Below are 13503 nucleotides of genomic sequence, written 5' to 3'. Positions count from 1 at the left end.
ATTTCAAGCTAGTTTCTCTCTTTATTTTCTTCATTTTCTTTTAACTACCTTTCGCTCTCTAGAGACCATATGTTGTTTTTTTTTTACTGATTTCTTAGTCTTTTAAAGTTGAAAGCATGTTTATAATTGGAATGTAGTTATTAGGGTTTGAATATATCCGTGATTGTTGAATGATTTCATAGCGTTTCATCTAGTATGATGTTAGAATACTTTGGTTGGTTTGAATTTGTCTCAAATGTTTATATTTATACCTATAATAATTACTTATACAAAATAAATTATATATTTATATTATACGACTAGTCCTGTGTAAATACGACTATTAGCGACTAAGCCCAGTCCCGGGTCCGCCGACTAGTCCCCGTTGCCGACTTTTTCAACATAGATAATATCACATGAAAAGTGAAAAAAGAAAAGATAAAATTTTATCCTCATAACATCCAGGCAATCTAGTTGTAGTATCCAGCAAATTCTCTCAAACCAGAACGATTTACCAAGCAAAGATATGGCTACCAACATGACAGACCTTCTATTCTGAGAGAGTTATCTATGTGGAAAATAGCTGTTATCACCTCAAAATTTATCCAGCTGCAAATCTTATGTTATAATATCACATAAAGAGAAGGAACACAATTAAAAGATAATGTCCTCTGTCAAATAAATTAGCAGCACATAAAAAAGAAGGAACACAACTAAAAGATAATGCCCAAGTAGAGAGGACAAAAAGTGACCATGCACCATCTGCCTAATCACATGCAAACAGAAAGGACCAAGATAAAAGCATAAAACTCAGGGGTCTTTCATTTGTTGTGTCAATAATCAGGAAATTGTGATTCTCCACTACGAGTTCAGGAAAGTAGTTCCGTGGGCTCAACATATGTCGGATATAGATAGCAGACTCTCCACATTGTCTACCCCACAAGTAGTTGAACGAAACTATATGCCTGCTGTTAAAAAGAGGTATGCTCGAGAAAGAACATAAATGCAAGTTAGAACAGAAGACCCACTTTTGTGGAAAAACCTAATCAAATATGTAGGTAAATATTAAGGCCCTTGAAAAACAGAACAACAAAGCCAAAATAATGTTTCAGACCACTAAAAGAAATTTAAAAGAAACCTACCAAACCCTATAACTCATAATCTACACAAAAGGATGGAAAAGAATTGTACTATCAAATAAAAGATATATTGGTAAACTTCCTAACCAGCAACTTGAAATAGAAACTCCCTTCAAAGAGACCGAGTAAGATTTCAGTATAATTCCCAGTCGTTCAACAACCAGAAAGAGTGACTGAATCTGCAAAGCACACATCCCCAATAACAATTCATGAATATAACTGCAGTTTACATAAGAAAAACCCCTTCCAAGAAACAAAAGCACTCCCACAATCCAGTAAGATAAGTTCTACAACCTTTTAAGAAATAAATAACCCTAAAAGCGAGGTTAAGGAATTACATATTACAACTAGGAAAAAGATTGCACAAAGAGGAAAGTAAACTGTCATGAAAAACCTTAAATAGAGATACTCCTTAAAACCCCGGTCTAAGAATACCAACCATCAGTGAATGTCTGAATGTGGATCCATGCATACCCAGAACACAGTTAATGGCACATTTTAAAGGTGGAAGACATATAGCCTAAGCAAAAATTTTCAGAAGACATGCTACTATAGAAAACTCCATCTTAAAGGTGGAAGAGACATAGCCTAAGAAAAACACTTTCGGGAAACAACTTATAAACATAAAGCTTTATTAAAGACACAGAGTGATTTCTAAAATCCTCAAAACAGAGTAGCTACTTAATTAAGGATTGCGGATTTAAAGTACATCGCCTTCCTGAAATGAACATGGGCAGAATAGGACTAGCCATCCCATAACAAACATCCCTAGGAAACACAAAGCATACCGACCAACTATCTTCAAAACAAAATATAACCTCGACGGAAAAAGGGAAAAAATTTGAAAGAGGTAAGTTCAATTTTGCACAAAAGAGAAACAGCCTTCCTGAAATAAATCAACATTGGAACACAACAGTACCTAAGAAATTGCAACTGCACCCAAACCGTAATCCCTGGAGAAAATTTGAAATTCTTAAGGTTGTGTATTCCATTGTTAGAGAACAATAAACACTTATAATGATAAGAGAAAGCTCCTTTAATTAAATCACTTCAAACCTGTTTTGTACAGGAAATCACTACTAATGTAAACAACTGTACCTGCCATTCTGCTAATCCCCCAAACCCCAAATTCAGATGGAAACCACAGATCCTATATACAACTCACGAACCAGAAAGTTAAAAAATCCATTATGTTAGTATCTCTACCACCAAACTAAATTCAGCAACAAATTGACGTACCTCAAATTTCTGTGCCCTCAAAGTAGTAGAAAGAGTCTGTTTGCTTAATGTTGAACATATATATCCCGCACAAAACAACATAATAGCAAGTTAGAAGAGAAATCACATCCCCAACTAAATACTGCATCTTTTAACAACAAATGCAGTCAAAATAATGTTCCGAGATCTCTAGGAAATGAGAAGGGTAACCGGAATAGATTCACCAAACCGAGAAATAGCTGGCCGTGGGAACTCCCAAGTGTTCCTCCTTCCTGCTCCAAGTGATGGACTGAGTATGAACAGCTAGACCTTAATGCATATCCCTGAAAATAAGCTAAAGAAGTTTTGTACATTCAAAAGTGGACTTAGTACAAATTTAGAAAGAATCAACAAAAATACATAAGGAACTTCAAATAGAAAACACCATCCGGACAGGCCAAGTAACTTTTTAGCATAACCCATAGACCTAGAGTAGCGAGGATCAAAGAGTGCTGGACATCGAAAGCAGACATGTCCTCGAAATAATGTGATGTAAAGGACCCACTTAAAGAAGAACCTGAACACTAGATTCTAGAATAGAGTAACGGAAAACTAGATTCCTGAATATAGTCACATAAAACTAATCAGGTTTAAGTTTCTACACCAACTAATCTAATATATCACAAAGTCATCTAATGCAGGATACCTTTACTGGCATAGACCACAGTGGAGCAAGTGTTTAAGATGATCATGATGTGGGATTGGTAAATCGTGAGAAACCAGCTGATCAAATACTACAATCCAACCCATATTTTTTCCTGCACTATCAAAGAAACAATTAAACTGAGAACCAAATCGAAATCAAAACTTTTTAGGTGCAAGCCAAGAACCAAACAGAATTGATTGATTGAGAAAACTAACCTATTTCAAGCACCACAACTCAATTTCCAAAATTTGCAATATAAGATCGGCATCGGAATCATAACTAAAGGCATTATAAAGACCAATCAATGGAGAACCCCCACTCAATATCATACTTACAGGCAAATTAGATTTCAAATGGAATCATTGACAATCTCAAAAGCCTTAATTGCATAGACATCAAATCTGCAGAAAGCATTCGATCAAGAACACATATTGAACCCTCGTTTCGCGAAATGTCAGGCCTCAATAACCAAATTGAAAGGAAACTGATAGATGCTTAAAAACATAAACCAAGAAATACAAGATAAAACCAACCAGACAACCTATATTAATATAAACACAAACAGTGAGGAACCAGCTAATCAAATAATGGTTAATAACTTGAAAGAAGCCTGCAACACATACCAAAAAATCAGGAAGAACACAACCCTTGACAGATCAGTTAAGGGGAGAGTGAGAGAGGGGGCCAAGGATATATAAGGTAAGATTCATTTTATTTGTGAGGGCTAAGGGTTTTAGTTTTGACTAATATGAAGAAATGGGGGACTGAAGATCTAAATCTAAAAAGACTGGACTGAAGATCTAAAAAGACCTAACTTCCCCAAACAATAAAAGCAAAATAAATTCATAAAACTACTAAAAAGACCAAAAAATCCAACCCTATTATGCAATGCCTGATCAAAGAATCCAATTGAGAACCAAATCAAAATAATCATGGAATTAAATCTGTAGAAGCATCTAAATCTAGGGTTTTAGATGCTTGAGACGAAAAACAAACCAGAGGTAAAGAAACCCTAGATTACCACAAACTCAAATAGCTTTCAGACACCACCGAATCAGCAAACCCTAGATTACCACAAAATCGAAGCCATGAATCGTCACATCTAATCGAAACCAAAACTTACAAACCTAATCGATCTCTTCAAGAAAGGACTGAGGAAGTCCATCCCTTTTCTTCTTCTCACTGGCAAACAAGGAATGCTCGATATCCATTCTGACAAACTAACACTCCATAACGTTGTCCCTGTAATAAGGAATGCTCGATATTCGTCCCGCAACAGGAGCCAAATCCTAAAAGTAACGTGAAGGAATTTTGAATACGGTAGCAAAAATGGACGCATTGCAAACTAAACTTTCAGAAAAGCAACTCCAGTAGAAGCCCCTTGCTATTTAGCAGGCTCAACTTAAATACGACTCCTGGAATACCAAACACCAGTGATCATCTGAATCTCGAGAAGCAAAATCACACAAATAACACCGTTACATCCAACTGCACCTAGTAGTTGCGCCTTGCGGAACTAACATAATGAAACAACAAAAACTTACTCCCATGCTTCTACAAATACCTCTCTAACAAGTATAAAAATTGAAAAATCAAGAGAGAGAGAGAAGAGAGAGAGAGAGAGAGGAGAGAGAGAGAGAGAGAGATCAAGAGAGAGAGAGAGAGAGAGAGAGAGAGAGATCAAGAGAGAGAGAGAGAGAGAGAGAGAGAGAGAGAGAGAGAAACCCCTTCCGTTATGAAAAAACTACTTAGTAATTGAAAAGGACAGAACTTTAAAGGCAAAACGGCTTGGACCTTGGACAGGAAAATCTCTTCTAAGAAATTAAATTAACGTCTCCCCGTAACAGCAGTTATCCTCAGAACCAGAAAAAAGGAGTTCATCAGATGTTAGGGAATGGAAAGATATAAGAAGATTCTTAGCTGAAAACTGATAAATAATACCCAGGGACATGAGAAAAGCATGGAAAGCTGATCTTCGGGTAGAACATATGAACTAAAGAACCAAGATAGCATATAAATCCTCCTTTACAACAACAATCAAATTTCTTCTCCAGGTAGATCCTATCAAATAAGTAATACAGCTAAGAGATCGACATTAATTTATCCCCTCAAAATGAGAGAAAAGTAACCAGACTTAGTGGAAGAAAAGAAAAACTGAAGATGAGACAATATTTCCACATTCAAAAAAAGAAAGCAGATTTCAGAGTGGGAATTCAAGTGTTACTCTTTTCTATAAGAGGATATCGTTCGATTTTTATAAACTAACAATCCTTAACTTTGCCCCAGTAAAAAGAGTGGAGGAATAACTATTAGTCAACATTCGAATGTGATAAAAACCTACACAAAAAATAAATACCTCTCTTAATAATCAGCTTGAAATAGAAAAATCCTTCCGACTCTACCCGTTTCAGTCCCTACAAGACAATCGACCAATGTGAAGGAAGTCCAAGCCACGCAAAAGAAAAGACAACTAACAACTACAACACAGAAATGTCTAGAGGTATACCCATATGAGGCTTGGGCACAAAAGCCGCTACCGAATCGAAACTTGAGACGCTCCGACTTCCCTCCGTAAAGAAAGACTCAGTTGTCCTAAAATACAAGCAGTTAGGGAAAAGATCCATACAACATGTTAGGGAGTGGAAATCGAGCATATTCCTCAGGTTATGCAAGCTAGAAACAAAAAAGACAGAGGAAATTTAAGTGATACTATTTCTCTCGAAAGGTAAAGAAGACTCAAGAGGTTGACGGGATACCAGATGTTTGAATATGACCAGGTTCCTCAAATGTTTAGATAGCTAATTAGGTAATGACACCCTCAGAGAAGAATTATACATTATAAATCAGGAAATTATGCATTATAAATCAGGAAAACCACCTAAAAACGATGCTAGATCACCTAAAAACGATGCTAGACACAAAAAGACAGAAGAAATTTAAGTGATACTATTTCTCCCGAAAGGTAAACAAGACTCAAGAGGTTGACGGGATACCAGATGTTTGAATATGATCACGTTCCATAAATGTTTAGATAGCTAATTAGGTAATGACACACTCAACACCTTCAAAGAAGAATTATACATTATAAATCAGGAAATTATACATTATAAATCAGGGAAACCACCTAAAAACGATGCTAGATCACCCTAGGGACAACAAATGGTTTTGCATGTGTTAATTGTAACTTCTCCAACAAGAATAAGAACCAAAGAAGCTATGTTCAGAGGCCCTTCACACAGGTAACTTGACAATGTTGAACACAACCCTCCTGGAAAACCAATAAACTATGGCTAAACTGAGCAGCCCATTATGAAGATCTCTAAGAAGGAGAAGGAACATACATTATGTCTTAGAGTTCAATTAGACATCATAAAGAAAGAAAAAGAAACTAAAAGAGGGAAGGTCAATCAGAAAAACCCCTTCGCAGGAAACAAAAGAACCTAGCCCTTAAATAGAACACTACTACGACACGAGATACTGATACTTTAGGTACTGAGGGAGATCCATTGTTTCTGTATTTGCATAATTAGCACCTCTTTAAACCACTAATAAGGAACAAGACTGTATAGAACAATAGAAGAAGGAAAACCCCCTCAATTCCCAACACAAGGAAATGCCTCCCTGGGAAGAGTCCAATTCTCACATCCCTGGAATATCAAATGCATTTTGCACACTCCAACATAGATCTTTAACATGGACTCGTTCTAGAGGTAAATTGAAAAGGACTAATAGGTAAACTTCATACGGCAGAAAATCTCGTCTAACGTCTCCACTACACACTAACTCGTCCTCGAAACCAAAAAATAACACTATATAGTTGTAAAGCATTATAAAGATTTCAAACCACAAAAACCTTCCAATGACCAATATGACATAAAGTACGCAAAACAGTCATACCCATCACCACGAGCGGATTCACAAACAATCATGTTCATGTTTCCATACCGACATATCTAACATCAACTAGCACTTTCAGAAGGCGAAAAAAGAAAAAAAAAAAAAAAAAAAAAAAAGGAGGAAACAAAGGGTAAAGGACCTGGCTAGAAGCTTTAACTCCTGCTAAGACTGGACAAGAAAATAGCCTGCAGATCCTCATCACATCACAAATCCACTAGAACTGGACCACCAGTCAGCATATAACTGCAAAAGGAAGACAGAACTAAAGAAAGCAATAGACCCTTATCCTCCTGGAACAAAAAAAAGTAACTTCACATAAACAATCACAGGAGACATACAAATAGCAAATAGAAAAGAGACAGCCAATTGTTTTTTTCACATCAGCACACGACCCAAATATAGATTGTGATTGTCTAAATCAGGCACCCTGAAGTAATAGCAGAAAACTGTATGCCTTCAATTGGAAAATATATATGTCGCACAAAAGAAGACGAGCGCAAGTTACAACTTTCAAATCTTCACCTAAAATCCTCATAAAAACAAAAAATGCAGCAAGAACAATTCCCCAAGATATTAAGGAAATCCCGACCAGATGGTGCACACAAGACATAAGCCACCAGGAGAACACAAAATGTTTCTCTTAATCGCGGACAGCAGCAACTACCGTAATGCGAATTCCTAAAAATAACGAAAGGATCAACACACTGCTACACAGACAACCTAAAGTAACGACTCCCTCAAGTAAGACCAAGTCATGTTTCAACGCGATGTGTAGTCCTTGAATATGGAGGATGAAGATGAGTGCTGGATGGCAAACATCCACGGAAATTTCCTCGAATAGTTTGATGCAATTTCTCTAACAGTATGTTGTAAAGATACCGCGGCAATACAAAAATTCAATGCACTTAAAGATAAAAAAGACAAAGAAAACAAAAGTTTCAGACCAATTTTAAGGAAGAAATTTGAGCACCAGACTTTTTATGATGAGAACACTTTCATGCTGCAACAGGCGCCAACTCCTAAAAGTAAGGTGAAGGAATTTTAATACGCTAGCAAAGATGGACGAATTGTAAACTAAGCTTTCACAAAAGCAAAAAGTAGAAAGCCCCCTTACGATTAAACAACCTCAGCTTAAATCCGGGTCCTAGAATATCAAATGCCAGTGATCATCTGAACGATCATAACCCAAAAACAAAAACTTACTCCGATGGAACAAGGAGAAAACTCACTTCTTAAAAAGAAGAACCTTACCAGTTCTCCAAGAGTTAAATCCTAATCACCGCGGGAATATGAGGAAGGGAGGTTTAGAAGAGGAAGGAAACTGAAAGTAATGAAAACAAATTAAGCTTTTAGGGGTCAATCAAAACATTGCTGGTGACAAAATCGGCGTGTCCAGGTACGGAATGCTAAAACCTCCAACGGAGTCCCTAGAATAAGGCGAAAGAAATTGCATGTACTCAATAGTCAAATAAAGAACCTATGAACTAAAGAACCAAGTTATCACATAAAACCTTCTTTACAACAACAAATCGCTTCTCCAAGTAGATCCCATCATCTGTAAATAAGTAATACAGCTCAGAGATCAAAATTAATTTTTTGTCCCCTCGAAATGTGGAAAAAGTAACCAGACTGAGCGGAAGAAAAGAGAAACTGATAAGACAATATTTATACAACCAATCAAAAAAGTGAGCAGATTTTAGGGTGAGAGTTAAAGTATTACTCTTTTCTACATCAGCACATCGTCAGATTTTGACAAACTAACACTCCATAACGTTGTCCCTGTAATAAGGTGAAGATATACCTACAAAAAAAAAATATACCCATTTAAATAATCAACTTGATAGAGAAAAACCCTTCAGACTCTAGATGTATTCAATCCATACAAGACAATCCACCAAGATGAAGCCAGACCAAGACACTTAAAGAAAACACACCTAATAACTACAACACATAAAAGTTAAAGGTATACCCAAATGAAACTTTGGAAGCAAACTTTATGCAAAAAAGAAAAACTTCGGAAACAAACCTGTTTTTCGAATGAAACTTGAGACAAAACTGATTTCTCTCCATAAACCTTAGTTTACCTAAAATACCAGCAATTAAGAGAAGGGTCCAAACACAACATGTTAGGGAATGAAAATAGAGCAAATTTGTCAATATATGCAAGCTAGAAACTAAAAAGCAAAAAATGTAAGTGATATTGTACGACACATGACAAGAGGACGAAGGGAATCAGATTTTCGAATATAACAGATTCCTGAAAATATTTGGATCGGTGAAGGTACTAACACCCTAAGAGAAGAATTTATTATAAAAAAATATTTGTATTTGAATCCAATGGCAACCGAAATTTCCAAAATTGAATACTATTTGCAGAAGCAATCAACTTATCAGGAACGAAAATCCAAGCCGTATTATACTACGCCTAACCAGAGAAAGATTAAAGAATCAAATCTAGATGTTCAGAACGCAAACAAAAAACAACAACACAAAATTAAATACGAAACCCTAGATTAGTCGAAAAGAAAAACCATGGAAGAACGCCTTCATAGTACAGGAAACATATAATAGATATCGCTCACTGTAAGGTAATTTCAATTGAAACATCCATGCTTCTACAGTTATAATCAGTGTTGTTAAAATCGTGCGATTTGGGATTCAAATCGCACGATTTAAATCGAGTCGGTTGTATTTCGATTCGAATCGCTCTTCAAATCGGATCTGACCTAAAATCGTGGGATTTTCTTATTAAATCGTTTAATGAGTCGAGAATCGTGGGATTTATTGTGAATCCCACGATTCAAAATTGGACCAGAATTTCAAGGGTTTTGGCTTCTGAATTAGAAATCCAACTCCCAGTTAAAGAAATAAAGGGGGAAATCAGAAGAAGTAAGAATAGAAAACCCTAATAACTTTGAGCTCTGATCTTTGATTTCTGGTTCCTGGTTCTTTAACTCCTTTTCATGGTGTCTCCTCTCTCTCTCTCTCTCTAGAAAAATATACATAGCTCTCTCTCTCTCTAGAATGACGAGTCTCTCTCTCTAAAGTCTATCTTTCATCTACTGTAATGTTTTTTTATTTACTTGCCTTTTTTATTATTATATTAGATTAATTGTTATATTAGATAATAGTAGGACACGTCAACAACGTTACTGTTTTTGTCTTCTTACTTTTACCAGTTATTATATTATTAATAAAAGTTACTGTTTATCTTCCTTTTATACCCATGTCTGATTTCCAGTTTTTTCTTTTCTTTCTTTACTCTTTTTTTTTATGAAATTCTTTCTTTACTCAATACTTTTTTTTATGGTATAATAATAACTATAATAATATGTTATTGCTTATTATATTAGATAAGTATAAAAATCAGTAACTTACAATTATATTAGATTATACTCGTATAAATCAATAACTTATTAATATAGCAATAAATTAATATATATATATATATATATAAATCCTACGATTTTCGATTCACAGATACGATACGATTTAGTAAATTGAAAAACGATTTACGATACGATTGACGATTTGACAACATTGGTTATAATGTCCTCCTGGAATGAACTTCCATGCTTCTACAATTAAATGATAGTGTTTTGCCTAGGCACAAGAGGAAGACAAGAACCAGATTTTTAAATAAGACAGACACCTAAAAATATTAGGGTAGATAATTAGGTTATAACACCCTCAACACCCTTGAGAGGAAACCAGATTGTGCCTCGTTGCGTATCCCTGGAGACGTCAAGTGATATGGCATGTGTTAACTAAAACTTCTCCAACATGGATAAAAAATCAAAGAAGCAAGTTCAAAAGCCCCCTTCTTACATATAACTTGACAATGTTGACCACAATCTTCCTAGCAAACCAATAGACTATGGCAGAATAGGACTAACCATTCCATCACGAAGATCCCTCATAAAAAGAACGAAAATAAATTATTTCTGTCAATTCAAGATACCACCTAATGAATAAACCGAAAGAGGATAGTTCAATGAGAAAGACTCAGTTAACAGAAAACAAAATAACCCAGTTTTTAAATAGAACACCATAGGAAGAAAACTATAGAACAACTCATAGCAGCAATTAAGAGAATACTTTTGTAACTAAGTAAATCAGGAAACTCCCTTTAGAGGAAACTTGATCGCGTACCCTTTGAGGAGGTCCAAGTTGCAAATCCCTGAAAAATCAATTGATTTGGCCTTTGTTAATCATAATTTCTCTAACAAGAACAAAAATCAAAGAAGCAAGTTCAGAAATAAATTGATTTGGCTTTCCGTTAATCATGGTTAACTTGAAAAAGTTGACCACAGTCTTCCTAACCAATAGAATAAAGTGAGTATATATAACTATTAAAAACACCCAAGAACGAGACGAACTAGAATGGCTTTTTAAACCCATCGCCTCTTAACATTAACATGTCAGAATCAGGCTAAGAACCAAAACAAAAACAAAAACGAAGTATCAATCACTTCAAGAAGATATGAAGAAAGAAACAAAACTGAAAGAAAAAAGTTCAATTAGATAACCCCCTTTCAAAAATAAAAAAACCTAGCATCACCATTGGAACGCAGGTACTTTTTAGTATTGTAGGCTCCTGAACTAGTATCAACTAGACTCATTCTTTAATACTTACATAACAATGTAATGTCTCCCTAGAATAAGCACAATTCTCACATCCCTGTGAAAAATAGAAATGAACTTTTCATGCTTCTACAAACACATCTCTCACAAGTACAAAAACTGAAAAAGCAAAGAGAGTGAGGGAGAAAACCTGCTTCCAATATAAGAAACTCCTTCTTAATTGAAAAGAACTAAACCCTAGAATCAAACTGGCTTGGACCTCAAAACAAAATCTCTTCTAAGAAAACAAATTAACGTGTCCCTATAACACCTGTAAACGTGAAAACCAAAACAAAAAGGAGTTCATCACATGTTAGGTAATTACAAGATAGAGCAAGAATCTTATAATATAGCACGCTACAGAGGAAAGAAAAGGAAACTGAAAACAGAAAGATCAGTCAACAAAACCTGTCACAGAAAATAAAAGAACCCAGTCCTCCAAAATGGAAAACCACGAAAATGCTTTAAAGACTTGCAGGTTCCCAGAAAAGTATTCAGTAAATTCACCTTCATAAAGAAACAAATAAGGTTATTACTCCTAGAGAGAGTCCTATTCTCACAAAATAAAAGAAGTTCAAAAAGCGCTTTCACACAGTTAACTTGAAGAAAGAAAAGAAACTCAAATATGGAAAGTTCAATCAGGTAACACCCTTTCCACAAAACAAAAGAGCCTAGCCCTGAAATTGATCACCCTTCGCGAAAAATATTAAGTAGATTCATTATGTCTATTTACATGACTTTTTTTTCTTGAAAAGTTTGAATTAATTAGAGAAAGGAGAATGTACAAAAGAATTGGTAGGATCACAGATGAAGATGTGCTACTTCATTATATCCTCTTAACTAGAAAAGAAATCAAAATAGAACAGCTTATGAGCTCAACCAATATTTCTACTCCAGTGGAATAGGAGACCTAGGACATCTTCTGCTTCTATTATAAGACTATGAGCTAAATCATTAAAAGTGCTATCCTTTCTAGCTTTCCAAATGGACTAGCAAATGGAAAAAGGGATTAAAACCCACAGCTCCCTCTTGGTTCTTTTGTGGGATTAAAACCCAATTACCCAAAGCTAATGGCAAAAGGGATTAAAACCCACAGCTAATGGCAAAAGGGATTAAAACCCACATGTTGTTTATTTACATAACTAACACCTTCATAAAGAAACGATAAGGAAGAAGGCTTCTTTTGGACAATAAAGGATCGGAATACCCAGTTAGTTCATTAACAATGTAATATCTCTCTGGAATAAGTCCAGTTCTCACATCACATTGAAAACAAATGAACTTTTCATGCTTCCATGACACCCCTCTAACAAGGAAAAGATTGAAAAAACAAGTGACAGCAAACCCCCTTCCAAATAAACAATGCATTAGTAAGTAAAAAAGGCAAATCGAATGGAAATTCGACAGGAAGATCTCCTTCAAGAAAACCAACAGTTAACGCAATGAAGGCCTCCAAATATCGGGAAATGAAAATTACCAAGATTCTTTATATATTGCACACTAGAAACCAGCTATGTTTCCCTAGGGGAGGAGAAAAACACAGACAACCTACCTATGGATATCGCACATTGCTTGGATTATTCAATAAATTCAATGTTATTAACATAATAACGGCAACCCTAGATAAGTAAAGAGTTTTATGATATATGCAAAAGAGGAAAACCTCTTCGAGAGCAAACTGAATCACATCTCTTTGGAGTCAGTCCAATTCGAAGATCCCTGGAGAAAAACAAAAGAGACCAATCTTCCTCCCGAAGAACCAAATTCCCTGTATTACACCATGAAACTTTTAATAATGCATATCAGATTAGTAACAATGAACTAACAAAATTGGAATTCAATGCATAAGCTACACCCTATGGAAGAAATATCATTTTTGATCCCGAAACCCTCCCATGAAATAGAAAATCAACAAACTAAGATCTTGTTGACAAGAAGCAAGAACCAACTGATCAACTGTTG

At 35.4% G+C, this 13503-nt stretch overlaps 1 protein-coding gene and 1 long non-coding RNA gene across 2 annotated transcripts in view; both read right to left on the bottom strand.

Moving 5' to 3' along the window:
* Positions 1-13503, bottom strand: part of LOC147557314 (uncharacterized) — a 97681-nt gene that overhangs the window by 68241 nt on the left and 15937 nt on the right. The window lies entirely within an intron of this gene.
* The window catches only part of LOC147557315 (uncharacterized), a 41123-nt gene that overhangs the window by 20042 nt on the left and 7578 nt on the right, over positions 1-13503 (bottom strand). Inside the window, exons 6-23 of the mRNA XM_086658254.1 lie at positions 13205-13309; positions 11950-12048; positions 11693-11812; positions 11555-11599; positions 11071-11098; positions 8945-9002; positions 8639-8719; positions 8430-8473; positions 7863-8239; positions 7058-7161; positions 5528-5613; positions 5378-5435; positions 3022-3422; positions 2561-2659; positions 2358-2393; positions 2175-2268; positions 2038-2071; positions 1206-1297 (exon numbers count right to left, since the gene is read on the bottom strand). Coding sequence (XP_086514380.1) covers positions 1252-1297; positions 2038-2071; positions 2175-2268; positions 2358-2393; positions 2561-2659; positions 3022-3033 — 321 coding nt within the window. The 5' untranslated portion in view covers positions 3034-3422; positions 5378-5435; positions 5528-5613; ... (8 more) ...; positions 11950-12048; positions 13205-13309 and the 3' untranslated portion in view covers positions 1206-1251. The remainder of the gene's footprint in view (positions 1-1205; positions 1298-2037; positions 2072-2174; positions 2269-2357; positions 2394-2560; positions 2660-3021; positions 3423-5377; positions 5436-5527; positions 5614-7057; positions 7162-7862; positions 8240-8429; positions 8474-8638; positions 8720-8944; positions 9003-11070; positions 11099-11554; positions 11600-11692; positions 11813-11949; positions 12049-13204; positions 13310-13503) is intronic.

This window comes from Eschscholzia californica, unplaced genomic scaffold, assembly GCF_041429995.1.
Source record: "Eschscholzia californica isolate CP2 unplaced genomic scaffold, dmEscCali1.0.p SCAF_2, whole genome shotgun sequence".
Classification (NCBI taxonomy): domain Eukaryota; kingdom Viridiplantae; phylum Streptophyta; class Magnoliopsida; order Ranunculales; family Papaveraceae; genus Eschscholzia; species Eschscholzia californica.
This window is presented reverse-complemented; position numbering and strand designations above follow the sequence as displayed.